Source organism: Mus pahari, chromosome 10 (genome assembly GCF_900095145.1).
Source record: "Mus pahari chromosome 10, PAHARI_EIJ_v1.1, whole genome shotgun sequence".
Taxonomy (NCBI): Eukaryota; Metazoa; Chordata; class Mammalia; order Rodentia; family Muridae; genus Mus; species Mus pahari.
The window spans coordinates 37,640,279-37,666,153 of record NC_034599.1 but is presented as its reverse complement, the minus strand read 5'-3'; the positions used below and the strand labels follow the sequence as shown (position 1 = coordinate 37,666,153).

The 25,875-nt window shown below is 47.2% G+C and overlaps 1 protein-coding gene across 2 annotated transcripts in view; it reads left to right on the top strand.

Annotated features, from left to right (window-relative positions):
* The window catches only part of Grik4 (glutamate ionotropic receptor kainate type subunit 4), a 417,019-nt gene extending 391,388 nt beyond the window's left edge, over positions 1-25,631 (top strand). Inside the window, exons 17-21 of one of the 2 annotated variants that reach the window (XM_021205965.1) lie at positions 3,191-3,356; positions 5,040-5,265; positions 9,536-9,664; positions 21,525-21,643; positions 24,853-25,631. In XM_021205965.1, the coding sequence (XP_021061624.1) occupies positions 3,191-3,356; positions 5,040-5,265; positions 9,536-9,664; positions 21,525-21,643; positions 24,853-25,209 (997 nt within the window). In that variant the 3' untranslated portion in view covers positions 25,210-25,631. The remainder of the gene's footprint in view (positions 1-3,190; positions 3,357-5,039; positions 5,266-9,535; positions 9,665-21,524; positions 21,644-24,852) is intronic. The other variant, XM_029543599.1, reaches the window with a different exon arrangement.
* The last annotated feature ends 244 nt before the right edge of the window (positions 25,632-25,875 follow it).

The window sequence follows — 25,875 nt, the reverse complement described above, 5'->3', positions numbered from 1 at the left end:
AAGGAAGGGAGAAAGAAAGAAAGAAAGAAAGAAAGAAAGAAAGAAAGAAAGAAAGAAAGAAGGAAGGAAGGAAGAAGAAAGAAGGAAAGAAAAGGAAACAGCCTTAATGGTCTATAGCAAAAAACAAATAAACAAACAAACAAACAAAAAAGACCTCTTGACCTGAAAACTGACTGAGACTGAGTGGCTTGGCCAAGAGAGAGCATATGCAGATTTATGTAAATAAGCCTGCTGTAAGATCCCTGCAGGAGAACAAGCCTCCACCCTCCCCTCCCAGCCTCTGTCTTCCTGGTGGACCAGTACTCCCTGGACAGCAGCCTCTGGTTTCCAGTGGGAGGGAGGCTTCATGCAGCCAGGCTCCACCATCGCCCCTTGAGCCTTGTCCACCCACTCCTGGCTCTACAAGGCTGGCCTGTCCATCTCAGGAGCTACAGGAATGGTCAAGCTATTAGATTCTTTGACCGGCAAAAGATGCAGCATTAGGAAAGTTCTTTGAAAACTTCCAGAATCTATGTAGAAACGAGGGAAATGAAGAACATATGCAGTCTAGAGAGACAAGATTGCAAAATACAAGTATTGGATCCTCTCTTAGCAATCTACGATAGGTTTGACTGCCGTAGCTCTCAGAAATTACAACCTTAGTTCCCCTGCCTCCTCCTCCTCAGCCTGATAAAGCCAAAGGGAGAGGAAATGAGGTATTTCCATCCTCGATTACTAGTGCCTAGGTCACACAGTAGGTCTAGAAGTAGGCACCAGAGTTGCTTCAGGAGCTGGGCTAGTAGCTGGACCAACGATACCCCTTTCTGTCTGGAGCTTTTATTTGCCCTCATATGGCAAATATGGCAGGATTTAAGCCACTTGGCCAAGATGCTCGCCCGCTCCCAGGCATTACCAAGAAGTTACTGAGTAGATGAACATACAGAATTGAGCTTTATGTCCCCAAGAAGAGGATACTGTCTCAGCAGAGACAGCCACATAACTAACTCCCTCAAAGCCTAGGGAGGCTAGGCAGAACCCAGGAGGAGGGGCATCCAAGGGTGTTCATTTGGTTCCTTTGGGTTTTTCCTTCCAACTGGAGCTCTTTGCCACTGGTGTGCCTGAGGCCAGTATTCTTGGCCTGCTGCATACACCATAGGCTCCCCACTGCACCCAAGGAAAGCCTTCCTCCAGAGAGTTTTAGAAGCCCGCACCCTGCAGGGTGCTGCTCTAAAGAGTAGGCCTGGAATGACTGAGTCACTGCATTCCAGAGCACGCTGAGGCGAGAGGGACTTTGCAACAAACAGACCTTTACTAGCCTCCAGTCCACGGCATCAGCGTGTGTCTCTGCCTCCAGAGTCCTGAGATTCCTAAAGTCAAGGTTTAGTTAGTCCCCTGGGAGAGTGGAAGATCAGAAGACAGGACCCCCCCCCCCCCCCCGTGATCTGCCCTGACCTCTCAGCCAGAGCAAGGGACAGAAAATGTCACATTGCTCAAGAGGGCCAGCTTTACAACTGCTAACGTTCTCAGATGCAGGGGCACAGCCCCAGCAACTCCTTGAGATAGCTTGGCCTGTCCTGGGTCCATTGAGCTGGCTGACAGCTTACCCATATGACCATGGCCCTAAACACCTGCATGTCACCCAGGAAAGACCAGGCACCAGAGTGTGGCCGTGAGCTCCTAAACAGCTCTGTGGCCATGTTTACGTTCAAGGTACATTAACTCTGCTTCTCCTCAGTGTATCCAGGCTGCTGCTGAACTCGGGCATGGCCCTAGGAATGGTCACAGCGTAAAGAGCTGAAGGGGGTGCAGAGAGTGTGTCCTGAGTAGGGAGGGAAGCCTGCCACTTAGAGGGCCCTACTTGAGAAAGCATCAAGGAGGTAGCCAGGTGATTTTTATCCCCTGGCCAGCCTGGAGGCTCCTCCACATTTCTCTAGCTCTTGGGTTCATCTAGCTTGTTCTAGACTGCTGATCACAAATGACATAGTACCTCGTTTGCTGTCGCCGGGACCCAGAGATATGCAGAGCAAGTATCATTATCTCATTTATTAGATAAATAAACCCAGGAAAAACCAAGGACTTTCCTTGCTATCATATTGGTGACCAGAACAACAACAACAACAAAAAAAAAAAAAAAAAAACAAAATACTCCATCTCCCTTGTGGCCTAGCATATAAAAGTCCATTGAGTTGGTGGATGGCCCTGTTGTGTCTCCCTAGGCAGGCATCCAGCTGGAGTTCTTGGTAACCACGAAAGGGACAATGGGATTTCTTGGTCTTGAAAAATCCACCTGGCAGCTACGAGCTGCTGAGTTCTATGACAAACGCTATGCGTTAACATAGCAGTGTCTGCATACTGGGCAAACCCTTGTGAATACGGATGCCACTGATCCTGAATTGGTGATTCTCCAGCCCGATTCGCGGTGCTTAGATCTGTGTCTGAGCCCCTGACACACAAGGAGGGAGGTACTGATGTAGCTCCAGCCTATTGAGCAGATGGGGAAAGCTTGCTTAACCTACCAGACTGAGCACGCTGCCGTCGGCATATAGACTGCCTGCATTGCAGAATTATTCAAATTTCAGATGAAATTCTAGCGACTCCATAAAACAGTCTTATAAGTCTGAAGCAGCTTGCCCATTGTCAGAGGATTTTCCAATTTCAACTTCTCAGCAGTCCAAAGATGCTTTTCACAAGCTCATCTTCATTGAAGACTTTCTGCTGTCATGGTCGTAGAAGTGGCTCTGTACAACCGTATCAGTATTTATCAAGGTACTTCCCAGAGCCCCTCTCTGCTTCCTGCAGCAGTTGGATAGTGCGTTTGCCTCCCTGAGTTGTAAGGATTAGCTGAGGTAGTGGATGCTGCTCATGTTAAGTATGCAGTACATGGCACTATGCAGCCCTGAACAGAGCCCTCACCTCATTCACTGACTCCTCTCCGATGGTCCCCAGACCTTCCTGTGCATGGGCTATACCTCTTTTGAATGACAAGTAATCACGTTTCAGAAATAAGAAATAAAAACCCACAGCCAATTTCGGTTCATGTCTCCCGACATTGTATATCCTGCATCCTTCCCCTCCCTACACTGAGCTGATATCTCTTTCAAAGAAAGATACTTACTGACTCTCTTCTGCATCGTAGCAGAACTGGCCTCAGGAGCCCAAGCCTCCTGGCAATGCCAGGGCAATGAAGCCTCTCTGGTGTCTTCCCGCATAGGTGGGCATTCACGTTGATCATCATCTCCTCCTACACGGCCAACCTGGCAGCCTTCCTGACGGTGCAGCGCATGGAGGTGCCCATTGAGTCCGTGGATGACCTGGCTGACCAGACTGCCATTGAGTATGGCACGATTCATGGAGGCTCCAGCATGACCTTCTTCCAAGTAAATACTACACGGCTGCTCACCTGCATAGGGGAGGGCAGAAGGAAGCTGATATACGTGGGCATTCAGGATCAAAGCATCTCTGCCCACCCCATTCCGTCTTTTGAACATCTACCTAGAGGTCCTCGAGGGGCCCAGTTTCCTCCTATTCCAAAAATTTTCCCCAGAATGAGGTCTCAGGGGGATTTTTGTATGAATATCAACCTAGCCCATATTGTTGCATATGAGCAGCTGGTATTACTTAAGATGGTTTTAGAACTAATGTGATGAAGCCTTCTAAATTTATAATAGTCCTGTGTTTGTTTTATGTGCACTGTATGCTGTGGATCAAGCTTACAGTCTTGTTTACATTACTGCATTGGATGGAGCTGATACGCTCATTTAAATTTTAAAAAGCGAGTTGGGTTTTATAGTTAGTACTTAGACAAAGCGAGATTAAAATAATACGGGGCTGGGGGTGGCTCCTTGGGTCATGTGTTTGCTGTGCAATCGTGAAAACTTGAGCTTGGGTCCCTAGCTACCCACATAAAAGTGGGTGCGGTCATGCGCACCGGTAAACCGGTGCTGGCGGTAGAGAGGAAACGCAGACAAGTGGTAACCAGAGCTCACTCGCCAGCAGGATAGCAAATCCGTCAGTGGGCCCCAGCCTCAGAGAGGAGACCCCTGCATTGAAATAACAAGGGGAGAAGAGTAAGACACCCCAAATCCACCTGTACATGCATATCTATGTAAACATAAACACATGCACCTGCGTATGCCCACAGTAGTGAAAACAGTGTGCCTGTGAGCAACCGTTAAGAAATGCTCAGTGGGGATGGCCTGGTCACTTCTCCTAGACTGATGGCTTCTCCGGAGCAGGCACATTTGGGTTCTTTGGGATATCACCTTGAACGTCTCAGGAGAAGCCCCTGCCACAGTCTCATGTTCAATGACAGCCACACTGATTGATCGCCAGGGCTGACAGAAGCAGGCAGCGCAGACTAGCAATTTTCGTGTGCTTTGAGAGCTCCAGGGACGATTCCCCCTGGGGGCTCACAGTGTCTAACCAACTAACATCCAAGACGCTCGTTTTTCACAGGAAATAGGCCCAAGGCCTGCTGTCTGTTTTCCATAGGAATCTGTGCCCGTTGGCATAGGGACAGGGAAGGCTTTGTACAAACAGAGTTTGGATGGACCCCCAGAATTCTGTCTTGTTATTATTGGTAAAACAGAAGGCAGCCTTGGGTGGCAGAGTTGATACATTGACTTAGGTTAGGTAGGAGACATCCACACTGCTTCTTCAAGACAGTCTCTTTATTAGACCCCAACGAATCTCTGTGAACTGTCCCACACTGAGGAACAATGAGGGATTAAAACCAGAATTTGAATCCTACCTGACTGAGGAGGTTGGTGCTGAAGGAATTCTGGAGGGTGGCTGAGACAGAACCAGTGATTGACCAGTAGGCAGAACTCACAGGACAAATCCCTTCCTCATCTCCTATTAAAAGGCACAGTCCTCTCCTCCATTATGCAATGGCAGTGACCCCCTCGGGGCGAGGTGATAGAAAGGAAGAAGTGTCAGGCTGTGATGTGGGGCAGGCACAGCAGCAGAAGGGCCCACCTCGTGATTCTTGGATGCCCTCCGTTTTAAGCCAACCTTTCCTTTCTTATTTCTCAACCTTGCTCCTTCTGATGTTCTCCCAGAATTCCCGTTACCAGACCTACCAACGCATGTGGAACTACATGTACTCCAAGCAGCCCAGCGTGTTCGTGAAGAGCACGGAGGAGGGGATTGCCAGGGTGTTGAATTCCAACTACGCCTTCCTGCTGGAGTCCACCATGAACGAGTACTACCGGCAGCGAAACTGTAACCTCACTCAGATTGGGGGCCTGCTGGACACCAAGGGCTACGGGATTGGCATGCCAGTCGGTATGCGGGAGGGCAACAACCTTTGGGTATAGCTTCCTCCAGGCAGGGTCAGGGGAGCCACAGCCACTGAATGCTGTCTAGAATCCATTAGCCTGTTTCCAGAACCAACAGGTTTGAGAACGACTTTAGGTAGGCTTCCTTATGGTTAAAAAAACAAAACAAAACAAAACAAGCACATGGACTTGTTTTTCCTTCCTTCCTTCCTTCCTTCCTTCCTTCCTTCCTTCCTTCCTTCCTTCCTTCCTTCCTTCCTTCCTTTTTTCATTTTTGGTTTTTTTAAGACAGGGTTTCTCTGTATAGTCTTGGATGTCTTGGAACTCACTCTAGACCAGATTGACTTTGAACTCAGAGATCTGCCTGTCTCTGCCTCCTAAGTGTGTATGTGTGTGTGTGTGTGTGTGTGTGTATGAATGTGTGGGTGGTTGTGTGTGTATGTATATGTGTGTATGTTTCTGTGTGTGTATGTATATGTGTGTATGTTTGTGTATGTGTGTGTTTGTATATGTGTGTGTTTGTGTATGTGTTTGTGTATGTGTGTGTATGTATATGTGTGTGTGCATGTGTGCTTGTATCCATGTGTGTATGTGTGTCTCTGTATATATGTATGTGTGTGTGTCTGTGTGTGTCCATGTATGTGTGTGTGCCTGTGTGTCCATGTGTGTATGTATGTCTGTGTGTGTCTTTGTGTGTATGTGTGTCTGTGTGCATGTGTATGTATGTGTGTCTCTGTGTGTATATGTGTCCACTTGCACACATGTGGAAGTCATTGGTTGACATTGGATGCCCTTCTCAGTTGCTCTCTACCTTAGCGTTTGAGACAGGATCTCTCATTGAGTCTGGAGCTCACTGCTTTGGCTTGATTAAGCCCCAGGATCCTCCCGTTTCTGCCTCCTCCTCTTCAGGATCACAGGTGTGCAAAAAACCCAGTTTTACTTGGATGCTGAGATCTGAATTCAGGTCCTTGTGTTTGCACAGACTCAGCCATCTCTCCAGCTTCCTAATTCGTAATGAAAGAACTAGTTGACTACTTATTCATTCATTCACTACTCAGGGATAATTCTAACTATTGAAGAGTACTGATGCCCCAGCAGACTTTAGGCCTTGTTCTCTTTGTCTCTCGCTTTGGCATGTTGGCCATTTCTCTGTTGAGTAACATCTCTACTAACAGAGGGAAGAAAGAAGCTCTACAAGTGCTAATCACCTTTGCTGATTGTAGTTCACTGACAAGATTACAGAAGATGATGTTCAAACTCTATGTAGATTTCACTGCTCTGTCTACTATGACTTGGGTCATTGAGAATGGGCACTAATGTACCATGCATTTGCTGGGTGCCATCTGGTTTTGTAAGTTGTTTGGCTTCTAGAACGGTGCCGCAGCTGGTCCTCTCAGAGGACATTCACTTTGCCAATAGCTCTACTACCAGGGAATCAGGAGACTCGTTCAAAGCACAGCCTCTGGATGATTCTATGTGGAGCATTGACTGCACTGCTGATTTAAGCTCTCCTGATGTCAGGCTATTCCTGAAGAAGGTGGCAGGCAGAAGAATCAGGACGTGGGGACATTAGCATGTGAGAGCTCTGATCTTTGGCATGCAGACTTTGTAGTCACATTGTACATCCTTGGATCGATCTTTCCCTGACTGGAAGTGTTAAAAACTGCAGAAATCATTCACACCTTGGAATATAATGAGCATGGTCTTGGAGTCAAGGAGACATGGCTGTGGTACCTCAGAGAGGTGCTTTAACATATCCGAGCCTCAGTTATCCAAGTAATAGGATAAGGTTCTCCTACCTACTCAGGGAGTCACTATGTGGGTTGGGGCTGTAGTTGGTCAAGTACCTTCCCTAGGTGCCTCATACTTAACCTTCACTGGGGGATATTAGTGTCCCCATAGTTCTCTATACTCCTTGGTAAAAGCAGATTGCTTATTAGAACACTGATTAGAAAGCTACTAAATGAGCCTGGGTAATAATGAAAGTCCTCTATGAACGCTGTCAGATCTGACACCCGAGACTGTGTAGACCAGAAACGTTACTCTGTGCACTGGCCAACCTTCATGGACTCTGTTTACAGTCATATTTTTCCAGCGCCCATTAATATTACAGATTTTGAGCCTCTTTGGGAAATGGACTGGCTGGCATTTTCTTTCAAGATGGTGGGGTAGATCATGAAATGAACTTGGGGTGCACCTTGGTAATACTTTAGTGACTCAATAAATTTAGCATAAATGTCAAGTGCTTCCTTTCACAGGGAACTTGACCACACATAGTTGAGGTGAAAGAGACCAGCTCTAGAAAATTTTATTTATAAGCAAGGGGAAAAAAATGGAGAGAAAGGCCTCTGTCTTGACCCTGTCATGATATCGTTTTATGAGTATTATCTCACTTAATTGGGCCATGTGAGAGGTCCACTGCAGAGAATAGAAATTATCCAAGGTCACACACTAGAAAGATAAGCCGGGAACATAGGATACTGCTCTTCAAACACAGTACTTTACAGAACAGGCCACATTGAGGTATGAGACCCCCCGGCTAGCCAGCACAGGCTAGACAGGGTAAAGGTGTACTGTGGGGAGGTTCATGTTCTTACCTCAAGTGAGGCTGGGAACAACATTATGCAACTGCTGATGCACTGTGCAGCCAATTATGAGGCAAGAGTCAGATCCCTGGGGCTACACTCCCTGCATTAGGAGGAAAGAGAGTTACTACAGAATGTGTGGCGTGGTTGGGCCCAGGGAAAAGAAGACACCCAATAAGGAAAGATGGAAACTGAATCAGATGGCTCTGGAGCAGAGACAGCAACCAGGGAGCAGGCAGTGGAGCCTTCAGTGGCAGCCCCTGGGCCACTGAAGGTTTGGATAGAAGTGCCTTGAAGCAGTGGAGCATGATCTTTAAATCTAGATAGTGTTAGTCTAACATCTGTCCACATCTGCAGGGCAACTTGTTCATGTACTCGTACACTACAAGTGTGTATTACATGCCCATTCTACAGATGAATGTGCATGCACAGCCACGACAAAAACATCCATTCAAGGCTGCAGGCATGCTGTGGGTTCACTCAGCCTAGTTGCACCTAAAGGACAGCAGACTCTACTCTACAGTCCTCAATCTATGGCCCAGCTTGGGTACTGCCTCGGAGCTTACCCGAATTGCAGAATTTTGGGTCCTGCCCTGAACCTATTGAATTGGAACCTGCCATTTAACAAAACCCCCAGGTGATTCCTACCTACGTTAATTGTGAAAAACCCTCACTTCTGTGTTCAGGCTTCTTCCTTGTACCCAAGATCATAGGCATTCTCCAAGGTGCCTGTCTACATGGGATCTTTGTAGGCACTGGAAAAGCAGACTAGGCAACCAAATCATTTTCCAAGTCTCCTAACAGCCTTGTCTTAATGATCACAGGCCTATACCTATTGGAGGACATTGAGCTTTCCTTGAATCCATTTAAGCCCATTTTTTAATGATTAGACTTGGATCCTAGAACCAAAACTCCTTGACCATATTCTATTGGAAAATTTTTCAAAGAATTGTATCCAACAGAGAGAAGCCTTCTGTTTGGTGGAAAAGAGGCAACAGGGTTACCGAGTGATTGGCAGGGCGGTAGGATCTGGTGAACTCAGCTATGAGAGCTGTGGACATCTGGTGACTGGCTTCTCTGTGCAGAAGGATGAGAGGATGCTCTGGTTAACTCCTCTTTCAGTGGGTGACGGCTGGTTATGGTAAATGATTATAAGGTATACTGTAACAATAGTCACAAGCGCCCAAGAAATGAATAGATGTGACATAGAAAGTTGAACATTTGACTGGGGGAGGGGGTTGTGCCACATGAACTCACATGGTGGCTTCCTAGAGGCTAAAGGGCACATCTCCATCCAGTTTCCTGAGTGACATTGTGCAGCTCATTGAGTTCCGATAGACGCCCCTACTTAAATTTGAAAGTGAGGGTGCTAGGCACGGAGATGGGTAGCACAAATGTCTGGGAAGCCATTACTCAGCCCCTGCCGTCTTTGATCATAAGATGACCATGTTAGTCATGTGACAGAAAGGAAGTGGTGGAGCTAAGAAGGCTGTGTAAACCAGAAGCCCTTCTTTTAGCAGAGAAGATGGGGCTAGAGGAGAGTGGTCTTGGAGACAGGTACCATTTGCTTTGTCTGTGCCCCTACCCAGGTTCAGGTTGACAGAGTGGCCAGGAAGGATGCTGGGAAGGGGAGTGCCATGTGCCTAAGAGAACAATGACATCATGCCCTGGGTTTTTCCTTTGACTCCATAGGCTCAGTGTTCCGGGATGAGTTCGACCTGGCCATTCTCCAGCTACAGGAGAACAACCGCCTGGAAATTCTGAAGCGGAAGTGGTGGGAAGGGGGAAAATGTCCGAAGGAGGAGGACCACAGAGCCAAAGGTAAGGAGGACCACAGAGCCAAAAGTAAGGAGGACCACAGAGCCTAAGGTAAGGAGGACCTCAGAGCCTAAGATAAGGAGGACCACAGAGCCTAAGATAAGCACCTTTGGCTCTTCCCCTACTTGACAGAGCCAACATGGCCTTGTTATACAGCCCGAAGTTCAAGCAATCACTTGTAAGATACTGTGACACCAAAGCCTAGATTGGGCTGCTAGGGACCAGACCTACCCCAGGGTCATTTCTGCTCTAGGCACCAGCGTCCCTCTCACACAGAGACCCCAGAGATGCTATGTTATCTGAATCTACCCCTAAATTCCAATGTCATTGTCACCAGCCTGGCCCATAGCTAAGTGGTACTCTTTCCTATTGCTGTGATAAAAGAGCAAATGAAAGTATGGTGTCAGGAGCAAGTAACTAGGGACTCACATCTTGAATGGCAAACACCAAGGAGAGAGCAAACTGGGAATGGCCCATGGCTTTGAAACCTCTAGGCCCATCCTCCAGTGACATCCTTTCCCCAGAAAGAGCACACTTCCTAGGACTCCCCAGTGAGCATCACCCACTAGAGACCAAGTATAGAAATGCTCACTCAAGTCCACACATCTGTCCCTCTCCCTTCTCTCCTATGTGTCTTGACAGAGGCCAGAGTGATTCATGTTTAGGATGCAAATTAGACCACAGCATCCTTCTGCATGAGCCGTTCAGCGACTTCCTATCTCACTCAGAATAAGTTTCAGGTTCCCCGGAGCCTCAAGGCCCAATGTAATCTATCCCCCCAGCACTCTCTCTTTTTATTCTGAAACTCCCCAAGCCTCCCTCATTCTGCATCTACCCTAGAACCAGACCACCCAGGCACCCTCAGAAAGGACTCCTTCCCCTTCTACCCAAACCTTTTCCTTTCAAGGCTGTACTACAACTGTACAGTATCTCCTAATTCTTTATTTGCTCACGTTCTACTTTTATTAGGGTGAAGATTTTTATAAGGGTGGGGTTTGTCTTCCCAAGGCCAGCATAGGATATTTTCTCAAAAGAAAGAAACAAAGAGAGGATGGTTGGGTGGATGGACATATGGACAGACAGATGGATGGTAAATAAAAAAAAATGAACACTACATTGGGTTAAATGCAAAGCAGCCACAGACTGTGCAATAAGGAGTGCGGAGTGTCCCTGAGCACCCAGGAGAGACAGGCGAGTTCTGATTACACCTAGCACAGACTCACTAATACCTGCTAGTTATTTTTGGATAGCTCATATTCTCAACGTATACTGACTTAGACAATAAATCATCTGGTCACCCTTGCAGTCTACTTGCAGCCTTGCTAAAATATGCAACAGATTTACCTGTGCATGCTCTCCCTTCAGAAGGAGTAGGATGAAGGGGAGCAATCAGTTGCCTTTCTGCTTGGCATGAGTGATTATCCTCACAAGACGTTGAGAGCCATTGTACCTCTAAGTCTTTATATGTAGGCATCCATCTGGCAAGGCCAGGTCTTAGGGCTATGGCTCTCAGGGCTGGTTATAAATAATGTAAAAGAAATCCTGCCTTCTTAGGAAGTCACAAAGCCACACACTTCTTGGGATGCTCCTTTCTCGAAGGCCAGAGCCACCCATTGGGGTGGCCATGAGTGGGCACAGGGCATTGGCAGATCTCATTTGAATCCCAGCTCCACCCATTGCTAGTCTGTAACTGTAGGCATCTGTTACTGTTGCTGAGCCCACTTCTGCATTTGTGACGACTATAGAACCTGGCATGCTGTAATCTTGCTGGGAAGGTGAGTCGGAGGCTGGAGAATACTAGGTTCTGTTCATAGGAAGGGCCCGGAGCATCCCAATTTATGGCTCTGCTCTGGAACGTGGGCCACGTTACTCTGAGAATCCCAGAATGGTCTGTTCTGTTCTATGTCTACGGAGGACTCATCTCCAAGTGTCAGCCAGCCAATCAGTCATCCAACAACAGGAGATACTGAGGTACGATGAGATCTGTGGTTCCTGGGGAAAAAGCCCACCCACTTTCTATGAAACATCGTGGTCCCTTCCCACCCTACGGCCAAAAGTATACCCAGTGAAAGAGGAAAAGACATAGAGGAGATGCTGAATTTTATCTGAATTTAAACCTAAAAAACAAAACAAAAATCAATCAAACAAACAAACAAACAAAAACTACTGAGAAGTCTGTGTGCTTGACACTGGAATGAAAATTGGAGTTTGAGGTAGAAGTTTATTCACGGGAAAATAAAGGTATTCTCAGCAGTTGTTGGCTTTGAAGATCCTTCCCCATTCCACAGAAGCTTATGGAGACTGATTAGACAGCAGAAGTGGAGGTAGAGGAAGAGGGAGACAGATGGGAGCCAGCCTCCCCGGCTGCCCCCACCCCACCCTACCCCCGCCCTGGTGAATGATAAATGTCATGGTCGTGAGGCCTCGTTGTAGTGTTCATGGAAACCAAGTGTACTCTGGCATAGAGGGAAGAACTGACAGACAAGAAAGAAATCATCAGTGGGGTGACCCTGCCCAGGTCACTGAGCCTCAGGAGATCCCTGGGTCCCAACCTGCCAACACTAACTTGCCTTTGCAGAGCCCTTTGGCACCCAAGAGTCGAGCACCCAAGAGCCAAGGTGCTGCGGGAGCAGGGCCATCTGGAGGATGCTGCTCACATTTCCATGAAAACCACAGTGTCGGCTGCCCGCCCAGCCATAACAACCGAGGCCGGCTTCATGCAGTGACCCCTCTTCTGCCGTGGCTGAAATCCAGACAAATTGTTCAAAGATGCTCGAGCCTCCTTGGCCAAGCAAAATTCCCCCGTGACTTCTTACAGGCCATGTTGGAAGTGCTGGCCCAAGATATGGGGTGTACCTCAGCTTCGTTTTCTTCCTCTGGCTAATTACCCATTGTATTTATCTTTGCCTCTAATTCGTGGCTCAAAGAACTCAGACATGGAGGAGGAACAGCGAGGAGGAGGAGACACAAAAGATCTCCTCCTTGAAGTCTTTAAATGGCCACCAAGAGTTGAGCCATGGGAGCTTTTCCCCTTGTGTCTCAAATAGCAGGGGTTTAATTTGCTTTCCCCAGCAGCTCTTGGGTCATCTTTCTTTTTCTAGTTTGCACCCGTTGGCTTTCATGTGTGCCTAAAGAAACGAGGAGACTGGGGAACAGCAGAGAGATGGAGGTGACAGGAAATGGGAGGGGGGCCTTTTTCCCCCAGAGACCTCTGAAACTGACAGTAACTGCCAGTGCTTTGGTCTCAATTAAAATGTACCAGACAACACGCGGGAGCCTAATGTAATCCTTTTCTGCATTGTTATCCTATTAAAATGCACAAAATTTCAAAGAAAGGGAACTGATGCTTACCCTACTTTTAATCCAGCATTACAGCTCAGACACCAAGGCTGAGAAGAATCGGAACACCGAGGTAATGCCTCCTATCTGGAGCCTCCTTAACGGGGGGCCTTGTCTGGATCTTGTAAACAGAACATTTCCCCCTTCTCCTCATAACCTCTTTTCTCTGTCCCTTCCTGAAGCTTGGCGACCAGCTACCTTCATGCAAACACTGAGAAATAAGATGGCAGATTCCCTGGGAAGACTGGAAATAACAACAAAAAAAGGCCAGGCTGCACTCCAAGCTAGTTTCATTTTGCTCTGCTTTCTCTCTCTCTCTCTCTCTCTCTCTCTCTCTCTCTCTCTCTCTCTCTCCCTCTTAAATGTATTTTGTTTATTTTCTCACCCTGCTCCTATAAAAGGAAATCTTGCTAGCCATTCTCAGATGCCAGCATCCCATGCGAAGGGATTGGATTACCAAAGGCTTTGCAGAACAAACACCAGACAAAAGATGGTGGGTGAACCCCAAGAAAATTAAATACCTTTATCTTGAAAAACACGAGCTCATAATCAAGGCTATGAAAACCGGGGTCCCCTTTCAAGGATGGCAAAGAGGCAGTGCTGTTGACTTCTGGAACCCTTGGATAACGTTTGCTGTCTGGTACAGTGGGAATGAAAGCAAGAGACATCTTAGGGAGAGTGGGGGGTGGGCAGTGGGGAGGGGGGACTCTGGGGACACTTCCCTCCCTTTCTCCTCAGAAAGCCCAGCAGGCTCTCTCCTCTTTCTCTGGTTTCTTTGGAAAGCTCTGAAGGTGGGAACCGACTTTGGGATGTGATTGCAACTCAGAGAGATACTTCCAGGAAGCACTCCACCCCAACCCCAGTCGAGTCACAGTGAACACAGGGTGGCAGAGAAAGTCTAGAGGACTGTCAGAAAACACAACAGGACCAGAAACAGAGATAAGTGGTGACCTGGCCAGTCTGCCATCAGGAAACACAGCCATTCTGAAGACCATACTCCCCTCTGTCTGGAAACTGACAGATCACTGCTTCAAACAAGAGAGTAGGGGTTCCTGAAGTGAGCTTGTAGCTTGTATGTAGAATCCCTCAACCCTGCCATCTTGGAGGTTCTGGGCAATAAAGCCAGTTTTCAGGATGCCAGTTAAGTTCTATAAGCATCTACTATAGTGGAGGGGTCACAGAGTGACCGGATTGCGGATGTGGTGTGAAGGCTGAAGGCTCTGCTTTGAAGCTAGATTTGGGTGTGGAACCTTGGGCAATGAATTTTAATTCTGTACTTTTGTTCCCTTGCCAGGAAAATGGAGCCACAAGTTGTCAAGGGCAACTACAAGATTAAAGTTAAAATAGTTTTCAAGGGCAGAGTTAAAATCTTTAGCATGAAACCTTGCTCATAGTAAACACTCCTAAAGGGAGCCTTCATATTTTTAGAGCACATAACGTTGCCGTCAGATTTATTTAGAAGTTACCCATTAGCGATGAAAAGTTGGACAGTCCAAGTTCTCTGTCTTTTTAACGTTTTTATGTAGTAGGAACACTGAGTCTCTTTTTAGCCTGCCTAATAACTGGAGGAGATTTGGAAAGTGGGATGTTTGAGCTTGTATTACAGACTGTGATGAAGTGCCTCTCCCATAATTGCAAGATTTCTCTAATGCGCCTTCCAGTTTGTATCCTTCTCCCTGATTTTCCTCCACCTGTCTTTTCCAGAATCTGCCAGGTCTAAGTGAAGGATGTCATGGCAAGGGCAAGCAGAAATGGCAAGCTTTCTCCTTCATAGTGCCATGCAATGCAAATGGTTACGGGGAAGGTCCTATAGGCTGCTCTGTACACTAAAGGAGGAGCTGCTGTTTACAGCAAAGAGTCCCAGGGAGATGTCCCTGTCTGTTATGTCCACATGGCTATAGAGGGATGTGACTCTAAAATGATTGAGAGCCTCATGGTTCTAAGGATCTATGTTTGCCTAAGATACTTTTGGAAAGTCTGACACTACTCAGAGCTTAGCACCTAGTACAGTGCCCAGATCATGGAAAATGGACCACAAAGATTTGTTCATCAGCATCAAAGAGAACATATGATGTCACTGTGGAGATGATGACTCTTGTCTGTCCTTTCTCTACATCTGTGTGGTATAGCTGCCCCTCACCCATGTACAAACCATTGTTCCAAAAGAGAATAGCATGCACTATGTCTCAGGTATAGATAGATGCACTGCTACTCGGAACTCAGTTAAAGGTTAGCTGTTATGTCTACTGGAATCTTAGAAATGATTCTTAGCTCGGCAGAAAGGATGGAGGGGCGGGTGGGTGATTTGAGTCTCTTCACTGTGGCATCTCCTGATGACGTCTGTTCCCCAATCCCATTCCAGAGACAAAGAAAATAATGCATTTTCATTTGAGAGCTAGTATTTGTATTTGTGGGCAATCTGTGAGTGACACAGGAGCTAGTATTTCACCAACTGGGGATTTGCGAGGAGAATCTGAGTCTATTTGAGCTAATGTGTGCTGATGGCTGAAGCACAGCTGAGGCTCGGGCTCCAGGTGTCAGGAGGAAACCCCAGTTTTAAAGCCATCTGTCTAGGTGGCTTATGCACTGTCCTGTGTACCGGAGGGGGCAGAAACAGTGACTAGATGATTTCCTAGTCCCTGTTGCAGGTGCTAAGGCATCTGGAAGGGCGGCCAGGATCTTGCAGGCTGGAGCAAACCCCTCCCCAGCCCCAGCTGATGAATGGCTGTGAGCTGTGGAAGGCATTAGACTTTAGAGGGATGACTGATGACAGTGTTAAGCAGACAGGCCTAGCCCTCTGAATGTGCCCCTCCCCCTCCATCTGTTTCTCAGCTCTCACTCTGCCAGCAATCTATTCTTGTTTCTACTTTCCAAGAACTTCCTAAAGGCATGGCTGGTATACAAGCCTCGTTCTGAAGAAGAGGAAGAAGAGGCCACTCAGCCAGGAGTTAGCACGCTGGGGCCAACACCCATCCATTAACAACAGGTCAGCCGTGAAAGTCGTGAAAGTCGAGAAGCCAGAAAAGAAAGACTGGGCCGTTTGGTGGCTCCTGGCCTCTACAGGCATCTCATTAAAGCCTCAGCTCCTTCTGAAAGCATGTCTAGATCAAAGCAGTGTTAGAGTCATCTTAGCGAAGAGCACATGGTCCCTTCTTCCCCTCCCCCACTCACCTAACATGAGGACCTATGTCATGGATTTAGCCATGTGAGTGTTCTGCTGCCTTCAGAAGGTCTGGACCTTCTGGCTGGAGCCCTCGCTGAGAGTGGCAAAGATTTACAGTTACCACACACACACACATCTGATGCATACTTTAGGCCTCTATATCTCGGCTGTCTATCTCTTTCCTTCTTCTTTTTTGGGGGGAGGGGAGGAGGGGCAGGGTATCTCTGTGTAGCCCTGGTTGTCCTGAACTCACTCTGTAGACCAGGCTGGTCTCGAACTCACAAGTGCTCCCTGCCTCCCAAGTGCTGGGATTAAAGGTGTGCGCCACCACTGCACAGCTATCTCTTTCCTTCTGATCTTCTATTTTTCTTCATTTTGTGTGTAGGTATATGTGGTGTGTGTGTGTGTGTGTGTGTGTGTGTGTGTGTGTGTGTTTTGATGTGTTCTCAGGAGTACAGGTGCATGAGTGCCTGCATGTTTGTGTATGTGGAGTCCCCAAGACTGGTCTAGACTCTTCCTTGATCACGTCCTATCTTTTCTTCTTGAGGTCATAGCTCTCAATCAAGCCTGAAGCTTACCGATCCTGCTAGCGCGGCTAGGCGGCTTGTTCTTTCCAAGGCTGGAATTATAGGCAAGCAACCACATTCATAAGGCAATGATGCAGAATTCTTGGTATCTGGACTCAGGCCTTCCTGCAACCTCCTCTCCAGTCCATTCTGGTCTTCCCCCCCCCCCCCACACAGGGTGTCTATGTAGTTCCAGCTGTCCTAGAACTCACAAATCCGCCTGCCTCTGCCCCCCCCCCCCAAGGCCTGGTTCTTCCCAATGAATTTAGTCTAATGGGAAATCTAGATTCATAAACCTAACTACCATGATTGTTGTGTTCACACAACCAGAATGATGTACAGTGTGAGGCGCAAAAGCAGAAGAGCTGACACAGTTGTGTATGATCAGGTAAGCCACCAAAATAAGGTGGCCCCAAGTTCAGTGATAATGGATGAGGTTGGCCAGGATGAGGGGGGGGGAGGAGAGAGAAGAAATGCGGGACTAGTTATTTTTGCACTATCTATTAGCAGATAACCTGACAGACACATCTGTGGGGAGGAGGAATTTAATTTGATTTTCAGTTTCCAAGAAATTTCAACTCCCTGTGGAGGGAAGGCAAAGGTATAGCTCTGTCCACTGAAGCTTTAAAGCAGCGATTCTCAGCCTTCCTGGTGCTGTAACCCTCTAATACAGTTCCTCATGCTGTGGTGACCCCCAACCATGAAATTATTTTCATATCAACTTTATAACTGTAATTTTGCTTCTGTTATGAGTTGTAATGTCAATATTTTTGGAGATAGAGGTTTGTCAATGGGGTCCTGCTCACAGGTTCAGAACTGTTGCTTTAAGCTTATCTGTAGAGGCCCACATTCACATGGTAGCCAACCAGGAAGCATCGAGAGGCCAGTCCGAGTCAGAGGGGACCTAGCCAGCTAGTGACCAGCTGAGCCTCACATCCCAAAGCTTCCACAACCTTTTGCAAGTGATGCCACCAGCTGGAGACCGTGTGTTCAGATGCCCGAGCCTTGGGTAATATTTCAGACCCAAAGCCGCAGAAGTGCTTGAAAGGGGTCAAAGTGCACAGACAGGAGCACCAGGGCATTCTGGGAAATGCAAACAGTTCTGTGTCGCTAGCGATGATGTCACGGCTTTTACATTTTGAAAAGATCAGTTTGATGGAGGGTGGAGTTGAACAGGAAATGGCTACTACATGCAGACACATCATTTTGAAGTCAATGCAGAGTCCAGGCAAGCGTGACCTGATGCAGGAAGGAGATGGGATCAGGAGAGAGAAGGAGATCAAGATAAAGCCAGCAGGATTTAATAGTAACCGGTGTTTGGAGGAGAGGCAAGAGACCAAGAGCAAGCCTGGGTGACTGGTGAGGTTTGAAGAGGGCATCAAGCAGTGGCTTTATAAAGAGCCAAGAAGGGGAGTGTGATTGACAGCGTCCAGTGCTAAGGTGATTGACAGTGTCCAGTGTTAAAGGTGATTGACAGCATCCAGGGCTAAGAGAGGCTGTGTAAGATCAAGGCTGGGAAATGTCCCTGAGCTGAAAAACAAAACGTGGGCAGTGCTATCAGAGGAGCAAGCCACTGTCACATGCAAGGGCAGCAGGTGATGCCAGCTAACTAGGATTTGCAGAAGTAAATCCCGATTAGTAAATTCATTTTCTCCTTCAGGGCTTAAATGCTTCTCAGGTGTTCAAAATTATGTTTAAGGTCTGAAAAGAAAACTATCGGCTTCCCAATGCACAAAGAAAACTTGCAAAATTAAATTAAGACATGTTTAATTAAATATCTCCAAAATGGAACATTGTTCCAACTTCATTAATTTTTAAATTTAATATTCATAAAACTGCATCTCATTTAGATGCAATTTTGGGGTTAGATTTTCTCATTTTACAAACATTCCCTTCTATGCAGTGAGGGCTGAGAAGTCACAGCCAATTGTCAATTAACTATTTCTTTCTGCTCTGTAAAACCAGAAGTAAGGAAATTTTAGGTGCATTTGGTTGTAAAATGTTGGGTGCATTTTCTTCCACCTACTTTTATGTGGGATGGAGTTCCCAAATGTATGTGTTTAGAGTATCTTAAAATGATGCTGATGCTGACAGCTGTGTTTGAAGGTTCACAATGATAGAGAAGAGGGAGGAAGGGCATTGGGTGGGCAGAATTGGAGTAGTCAAGGGTCTGAGAAGGGAATGACATGAATTGGAGAGAGCCAGTGAAGAGGGGAAGATCTGGAGGTTCAGGAGGTAGCCGAGGGGAAATGGGGAATGTAGGCAGGGCACAGGTGGCAGGACCAGAGCGGAGAAGCAACACCCTTCCAGAAACAAGAGGGAAGAGCTCTTCTAGGAGGCCCTAGTCTTCTCCAACTCAGATAGATCTGTCTTCAAATGCTGAGGTTATCTTGGAGTGTCCCAACATGACCCAAGGACTTCCTTTACCTGGGCAGGTGGCTGGCCATCCTTACCATCACCAAAGTCACTTCTCTTGGCTGGGCTGGCTGGAGAATCTAGTGCTTTGAGAAGTCATGGGATATAACAGTGCCCCCTTCTCACCACTCCTTATCCATGGGCTGGAGCACCTGCCTTCAGATCACAGCCAGACCCTTGGGCATACTCTTTCTTTCTTAAGAGACCCCTTATGTCTCATCCCCCAATCCATATGGATTCTGATATTCCTGTATTCAAATGTCTTCTGTCCCCAGTGGCCCAGGTGAGACAGGCTGGTATTTAAATTAACCCAAACTAGTTTCCTCCCCCATTTTTAAGATCCCTGCCATGGATTAATTAGGATGGAGGTCCCTGCATCAATTGGTGCAGAGTTGGAAGAGCTGACCCCATGAATCTCCAGACTGGAGTGCATGATCTGCTAAAATTATAGCTTGTGTGAAGCCTCAGGCCCACTGAAAGCAGACCATCATCTGGGCAGAGAATGCCAGTACACTGTGTTGTTTAAAGAAAGAAAAGAACAGACATCCTTCAGGTTATTTCTAATGAGAAACCCAAGGTATCTTGAAATGGCCAGGTAGCATCCTGTTCCTGTTCCTTTCTATGGAGCATCTCATGTGGTGCAAAACTGGCTCTTTCCAGCTACAGCGTAGCCCCGTGCCCCGTGACAACTTAACAAAGATCAGACATGAACTATCTAAAGAGAATAGGACTTAAGCCTTCCCGTCACCAGTTTCTTAGAAGAGGCTTTTGATTTATTGTTGTAGTCTCCACTCAATCAACGTGTTTCTGGCGCTTCTCTAAGTTTGGTTTCTCCACAGCCAAAGAGAGCATCCAATCGGTTAAACTCACCGAGCCGCAAATCAAAAAGCCCGTAATCATTCTACAAATATGTATCAAGATATCTTGGTAAGCAATGAGGTTTTTGGGCCCAATTTTAAAGAACTTAAAAAAAAATGCATAAATGCTTCTTGTCTTAGTTAGTTTTGTTGCTGTGAGCAGATCCCATGACCAAGGCAACCCTTATAAAGGAAAACATTTTGTTGGGACTGGCTTACAGTTTCAGAGGTTCAGTCCATTGTCGTCATGGTGGGGACGCATGGCAGCGTGCAGGCAGACTGGGTGCTCGAGGAGCCAGGAGTTCTACACCTTGATCCAAAGGAGGCCAGGAGAAGACTGTCTTCCTCGCTAGGTGGATCTTGGGCACTCAGAAACCTCAAAGCCTGCCTACACAGTGACACACTTCCTCCAGTCAGGCCATACCTATTCCAACCTCCTAATAGTGCCATTTACCATGGGCCAAGCACATTCAAACTACCACACTCCCAAAAACAACAATTCGAAACTAGTTGGAGGCCTGCCTAGCTAGGGGGAAAAAAAAATCACCTGAAAAGCTTATTTCAAACACAGAGTTCTGGAGTCATTGAGATGGCTCAATAGGTGAGGGGGCCTACTGCCAAACATGATGAGCTGCGTTTGATTCCCAGAGCCTACACGGTAGAGGGAGGGGGCCTACTGCTGACGGTTATCTTCTGACCTCCATACGTGTGGGGCCTATGTGTGTCACCTATGTGTGAGTGCATGAGTGCACACGCTGACACGCAAAGAAATAGATGTAAGAAATGATAATAAAATACAGAATCCGTCTTCTGAAGTTCTGATTCAGTAGGTCTTGGGAAGAGCTAGAGGTCTCCATTTTAAGTTTTCCAGGAGTTTCTGATAGCAGCCAAGTTTGGGATGCCCTGGGCAAATGGAGGTGAAAAGTCCTACTTTCCAAATAGGTTTAATAACATTTTAGTCCCGTCTTCCAAGTGTCCAAGTCTAGAAGTATTTCAGGGTTTGGAGATTTGAGATTTTGGAATAGTGACTGGTTGGGCATCCTGGAAATCTTTCTAAACTTCTCTCAAATCTAAACGTATTTAAGCAGATGCTCGAAAGCTTCAGACTTTAGAGATCTGGAGTAAGGTGACCAACCTACAATACGCTGGCGCTGATGAATGTGATTCTTTTTATCTCCTTAGATCCCGAAACACATTGTGCAGATCACCTAAAAGCTTTAGAGTTTAAGGTATTTTGATGCCAAGTTAGATTGGGCCTGCACCTGTCCCTTAAGACAATCCCCAGCTCCCAGCCCAGTACTGTCTCGTGGTTTCTCAAACCATTCGCAGCTAGAGCTCCCTGCCCCGATTCACTGCAGCCACCCTGCTTCTCTTTCAAAGGATGAATGAATTCCCTTCCAGGAATGAGTCTGGGTGACCATCTCCAAGACTTCCTCTGGTTGTTTAGGCGACCTTGAATTGCCTTGGTGTGTCTTCCCCTCCCTCAAAGTAACAGCTGCTTCTTTCTCGTCACTCTCTTGCAGGCCTGGGAATGGAGAATATTGGTGGAATCTTTGTGGTTCTTATTTGTGGCTTAATAGTGGCCATTTTTATGGCTATGCTGGAGTTTTTATGGACTCTCAGACACTCAGAAGCGTCAGAGGTAAGCTTCCACAGACTCCCAATGGCACACCGGCCACAGCAGTGTGCAACACCCAGGGTTCTGCAAGCATTTCAGACGGGACCTGTGGAATGCTCCCACAGGGTACACAGAATGGTACAGTGGGAAATATTTTAGTCCCCAGAGTAAAAGATCTGAGTACCCACTGTCACGTGTTGATTGTGTAGCCACAGAAAGGGCTCCAGATTCTCCTTGGACATAGCCATCAAGTTAATATTAAGAAAAGATGTCTTATGAACAACAGACTTTAGTATAGTATTGTGGGGTGTGTGTGTGGGGGAAAGTGCCAAGTTTCTCGTGTAAAGTATGACCTTAAAACTTCCGTTTTGACTGTGTTTTAACCGTGCGTGCAAAAATCCTCAGAGATATCCCAACTTGAGGAACCTGGAGGTCCATTTTCTATCTTAGAGATTTTTTAATAAATTTAATTCTCTAGATGAGACGTAGAGGATAGGGTAATATCTACTTCGCAACCGTGGAAACTGTGAGAAGAATCAATGCTTTCTTCCATCGGTTCTCCCTCCCTCCCTCCTTCTCTCCCTCCCTCCCTCCCTGGAGAAGATGCACAAATCCTTGTGTGTTAATGTGTGCATTACGAGACATCTTTTAAAAACAATGCATCAGCCTATCAGCTCTGCTCTGGATATATGTTCCTTAAGCCCCTCTCCTTTAACTATTGCTGAGGACATATCTCCCAACTGTACAAACAACACCCTGGAAGGCTATGGGGGGGCCACCTCCTAGGATACTTGGACATGACATCAGTGCCTGCCAGTCAGTCGCTTGGTTGTCTGTGCTCAGCTTATTTGTCTGCCCTCTGCTCCTGCATGAAGAGAGCTTGATTTCACTTCCCACTCTCCCCCCCCCAAAAAAAAAAAACAAAGAGTAGCCAGCCCCTGTCTAAACATCCCCCCTCACCTAAAAATATATGCATCGGGCCAGCTGCTGATTCTGCTGTAGCTAGGGGTGCGACACTCACAGTGCCGCAACTGATCCTGCCACTCCTCATCTCTGAGACTGTTGACCCTCTCTCCAAAATCCACAAGTGTGCCCTAGTTGTACCTTTTAGAGAGTAGCAGTGTCACCATCACCGTGCCTTACACTCTCCTTCTCCTGAGCTAAGGACATTTGGTAGCAGGATTGCTTCTCACTTCCTTGTCCCCCTCTCTGCCCTTGACCCTATTCCAGCCCAGCTTCTCTCTACCCCTGCTATGAAGGGCCTTTGCTCCGTTGCCCGATCTCTTCAGCAAAGAGCAAACCAAAGGGAACATGTCATTCCCAGATTCTCTTGTCCTTTTAAGGAACATGGGTCTCTCCCCTGGTGTGTCTGCTTCCAGTTCAAGTCCCCTCTCCCTTTGGCCATTCCTTCAATTCTGCTAATGCTTATGCATTCCATATGAGACTGACTGGGTGTGTCTTTCATTCCCCGTGAGACCTTCCCCATTTCTTCTCCTGCCTTTACTATGGACCAACAGAAACCAACCATCCTACTGTAACCCTGACCTAAAGTGCTTACATGCCATGCCACAAGGACTCTAGACATGGAGGTACTTGGATGTAAGGACGGCTTGTTATCCCCGTAGTTCCATGGCAAATCACAGTGTTTGACCCACTCTAGACGGTAAATGAATGTTGTTACATTCTTGTCACACATAACGGATCAAGCAGGTGGCAAGGGGGTTGTTGCCATAGTAATTATTAGAAGCACAGGGGTTTAGTGATTTGCCGAGAGTCTCTGTTAGTGACAGTGATGGGTCTAGAATCAGGGCTGAGAGCTTGTTCGGCCATATTCTGTGAGCTGATATCTTCAGCTGCTTCGCATGGCTGTTTCTCCATAGAGCTTAGGCAGGGTCTGGACTTACATTGAAATTCAATAACTCCCAGACTGCTCTGATGGCTAAAATGAAAAGGCGGCTATATTGGCTGTGTGTCCCATATATTGACAATATTTGTCCCATAGACAGAACACAAGAAAGAGGCTTCTGCCATTGTGGTCCCGGAGTGCTGCTGTGATGTCGGAGATGAGAACTCAGCCAAGTATGCTTGGGTTTTGGAGTTAGAGGTTTAAGTTCTAATTCTCAATACTCGTTAGTTGGTTCTTTACAAAATATGTAGTATTTCCTGAGTTCCTACCTATATATCTTCGAAATAAATATTATAATATTATAATATTAGTAATAGTAGCAACAGTAACACATGTTTATAATTCTTTATCCATTGGATGTCAGACCCCAAAAGCTAGAATGGCCCAAGCCCTTTGTGAGTTTGATACAAATGCTTTCCTCCACAAAGCCTCATTAATGTGCACCGTCTCTTTTGCGTTCATTGAGAACACACACAAACATTTTGCTGTAGAAATAGCAAATGTGCTCAAATATGGAGTGTGTCCTAGCCCCACAGCGTGTTAAACATAATGCAATGCTTGTGCATTGTGATGCCTTTTCTAAAATCTGGAATATTCTGCATTTTGAGTCGCAGCTGGAGCCAAGCCTTTTCTATTAGAGGACTGTGGACCTTCAGATGCGCAAACATTTATTCCAGTGGTTTCCAGGGCACATCACCTCTAACCGTTGGCAACTTCATTGAGGACAGTTGTAAGGAAGTCAAGGCTTGTGGTGGCTTTTGGTCATAGTAGAACTGTCATGTTGGTGGAGATGAGAGAAAGAATAGGCAAGAGAAGGAGGCTGCTTCCTCCCACTGTGTTTCCAGAATGTTCCATTCCAGCTCAGACAACTCAGTTGGGCAAGGTGGGTAAAAGGCAGAAGGATCTTTGGACTAAAGACAAAATGTTCATGATGAAGTTTTCAAATAGCAGGAAGACTGATGTTGGAGAGAGTGTTTATTTTAAGTAGGTTTCGAGATCCAAATTTACCTGAGGTCAACGGATGAAATTCTCAGTGGTAGAAGAAGCTAAGCCGAGTGGGAGGACGCAGTATTGGTGGGAATGTGTCAAAATGGCATCCCGTCTTTCCCAAGATGCTGATATTGCTCTTTGAAGGTGGCCAGAGATAAGGCATCATCTGGTGGAGCTATACATGCAGGCTTTTGAGCCTTAAGCAGGAGAGGGGAGAAGTCATTTAATCTTACCAGAGATGAGAGAGGTCCTCCCATCACTCCATACCTATAGACACAAGGAGACTCATGAGGCCAGTTCTGAGTGTCTATCTGTGACCTCTGTTGTCTCCCCCCAGGTGTCTGTGTGTCAGGAGATGGTGACAGAACTGCGCAACATCATCCTGTGCCAGGACAATATCCATCCCCGGCGGCGGCGCTCTGGAGGCCTGCCACCCCAGCCCCCGGTCCTGGAGGAGCGCCGACCCAGAGGCACAGCGACGCTCAGCAATGGCAAGCTATGTGGCGCCGGGGAGCCAGACCAGCTGGCGCAGAGACTGGCACAGGAGGCCGCCCTAGTAGCTCGAGGCTGCACTCACATCCGCGTGTGCCCAGAGTGCCGCCGCTTCCAAGGCCTGCGGGCGCGACCGTCGCCGGCGCGCAGCGAGGAGAGCCTGGAGTGGGACAAGACCACCAACAGCAGCGAGCCCGAGTAGTGGCGGCGGTGGAGGAAGGACCGTGGAGCCAGGCAGGGAGGCGGGAGGGCTAATATTACAAGTTCCTTCTCTTCGGATTCAAGATTCAATGACTTTACAAAGCGATCAGAGCTTGCTGCCCCAGCAGGAGGCGGATCCCCGCCCTGTGGCAGAGCGGTCTATCCCAGAGGAGACGCTGCACCCACGAGGCAGAGACACTGTCCCTTGTGGGCACAAGGACCCATCTCCTCCCAGAGAGCCTTTCCCTCACACTCAAATAACGTGGATTCTGGGTAGTGGGGCCCTGCCGAGAGAGCAGTCCAAGAATTGATGGCATCATCAGTTGAATTCCCCCTAGGAAGGGGCCATTGTACCCTGGGTCTAGTTCTTACAGGAAAAAAAAAAATTAAACTCAACAGGGAAGTTTTCTTTTCTGAATTTGTATATTTTTGTTAATGTCCTTTTTTTCCTCTCATTTTTTTTTTCTTTCCTGTCTCTTCTAGGTTCTGTTCTAAGGTTCGCTTGTCTTGTGCTTGGGGTGGAGGAGTGGGTTGGGGATGGAAATCTGATCTCTCTCTCTCTCTCTCTCTCTCTCTCTCTCTCTCTCTCTCTCTCTCTCTCTCTTTTAGGTTTTGGAGTTGCAGGTACACTGGGTTTCAGGTGCTGACTCTCCCCACCCCCCCTCCT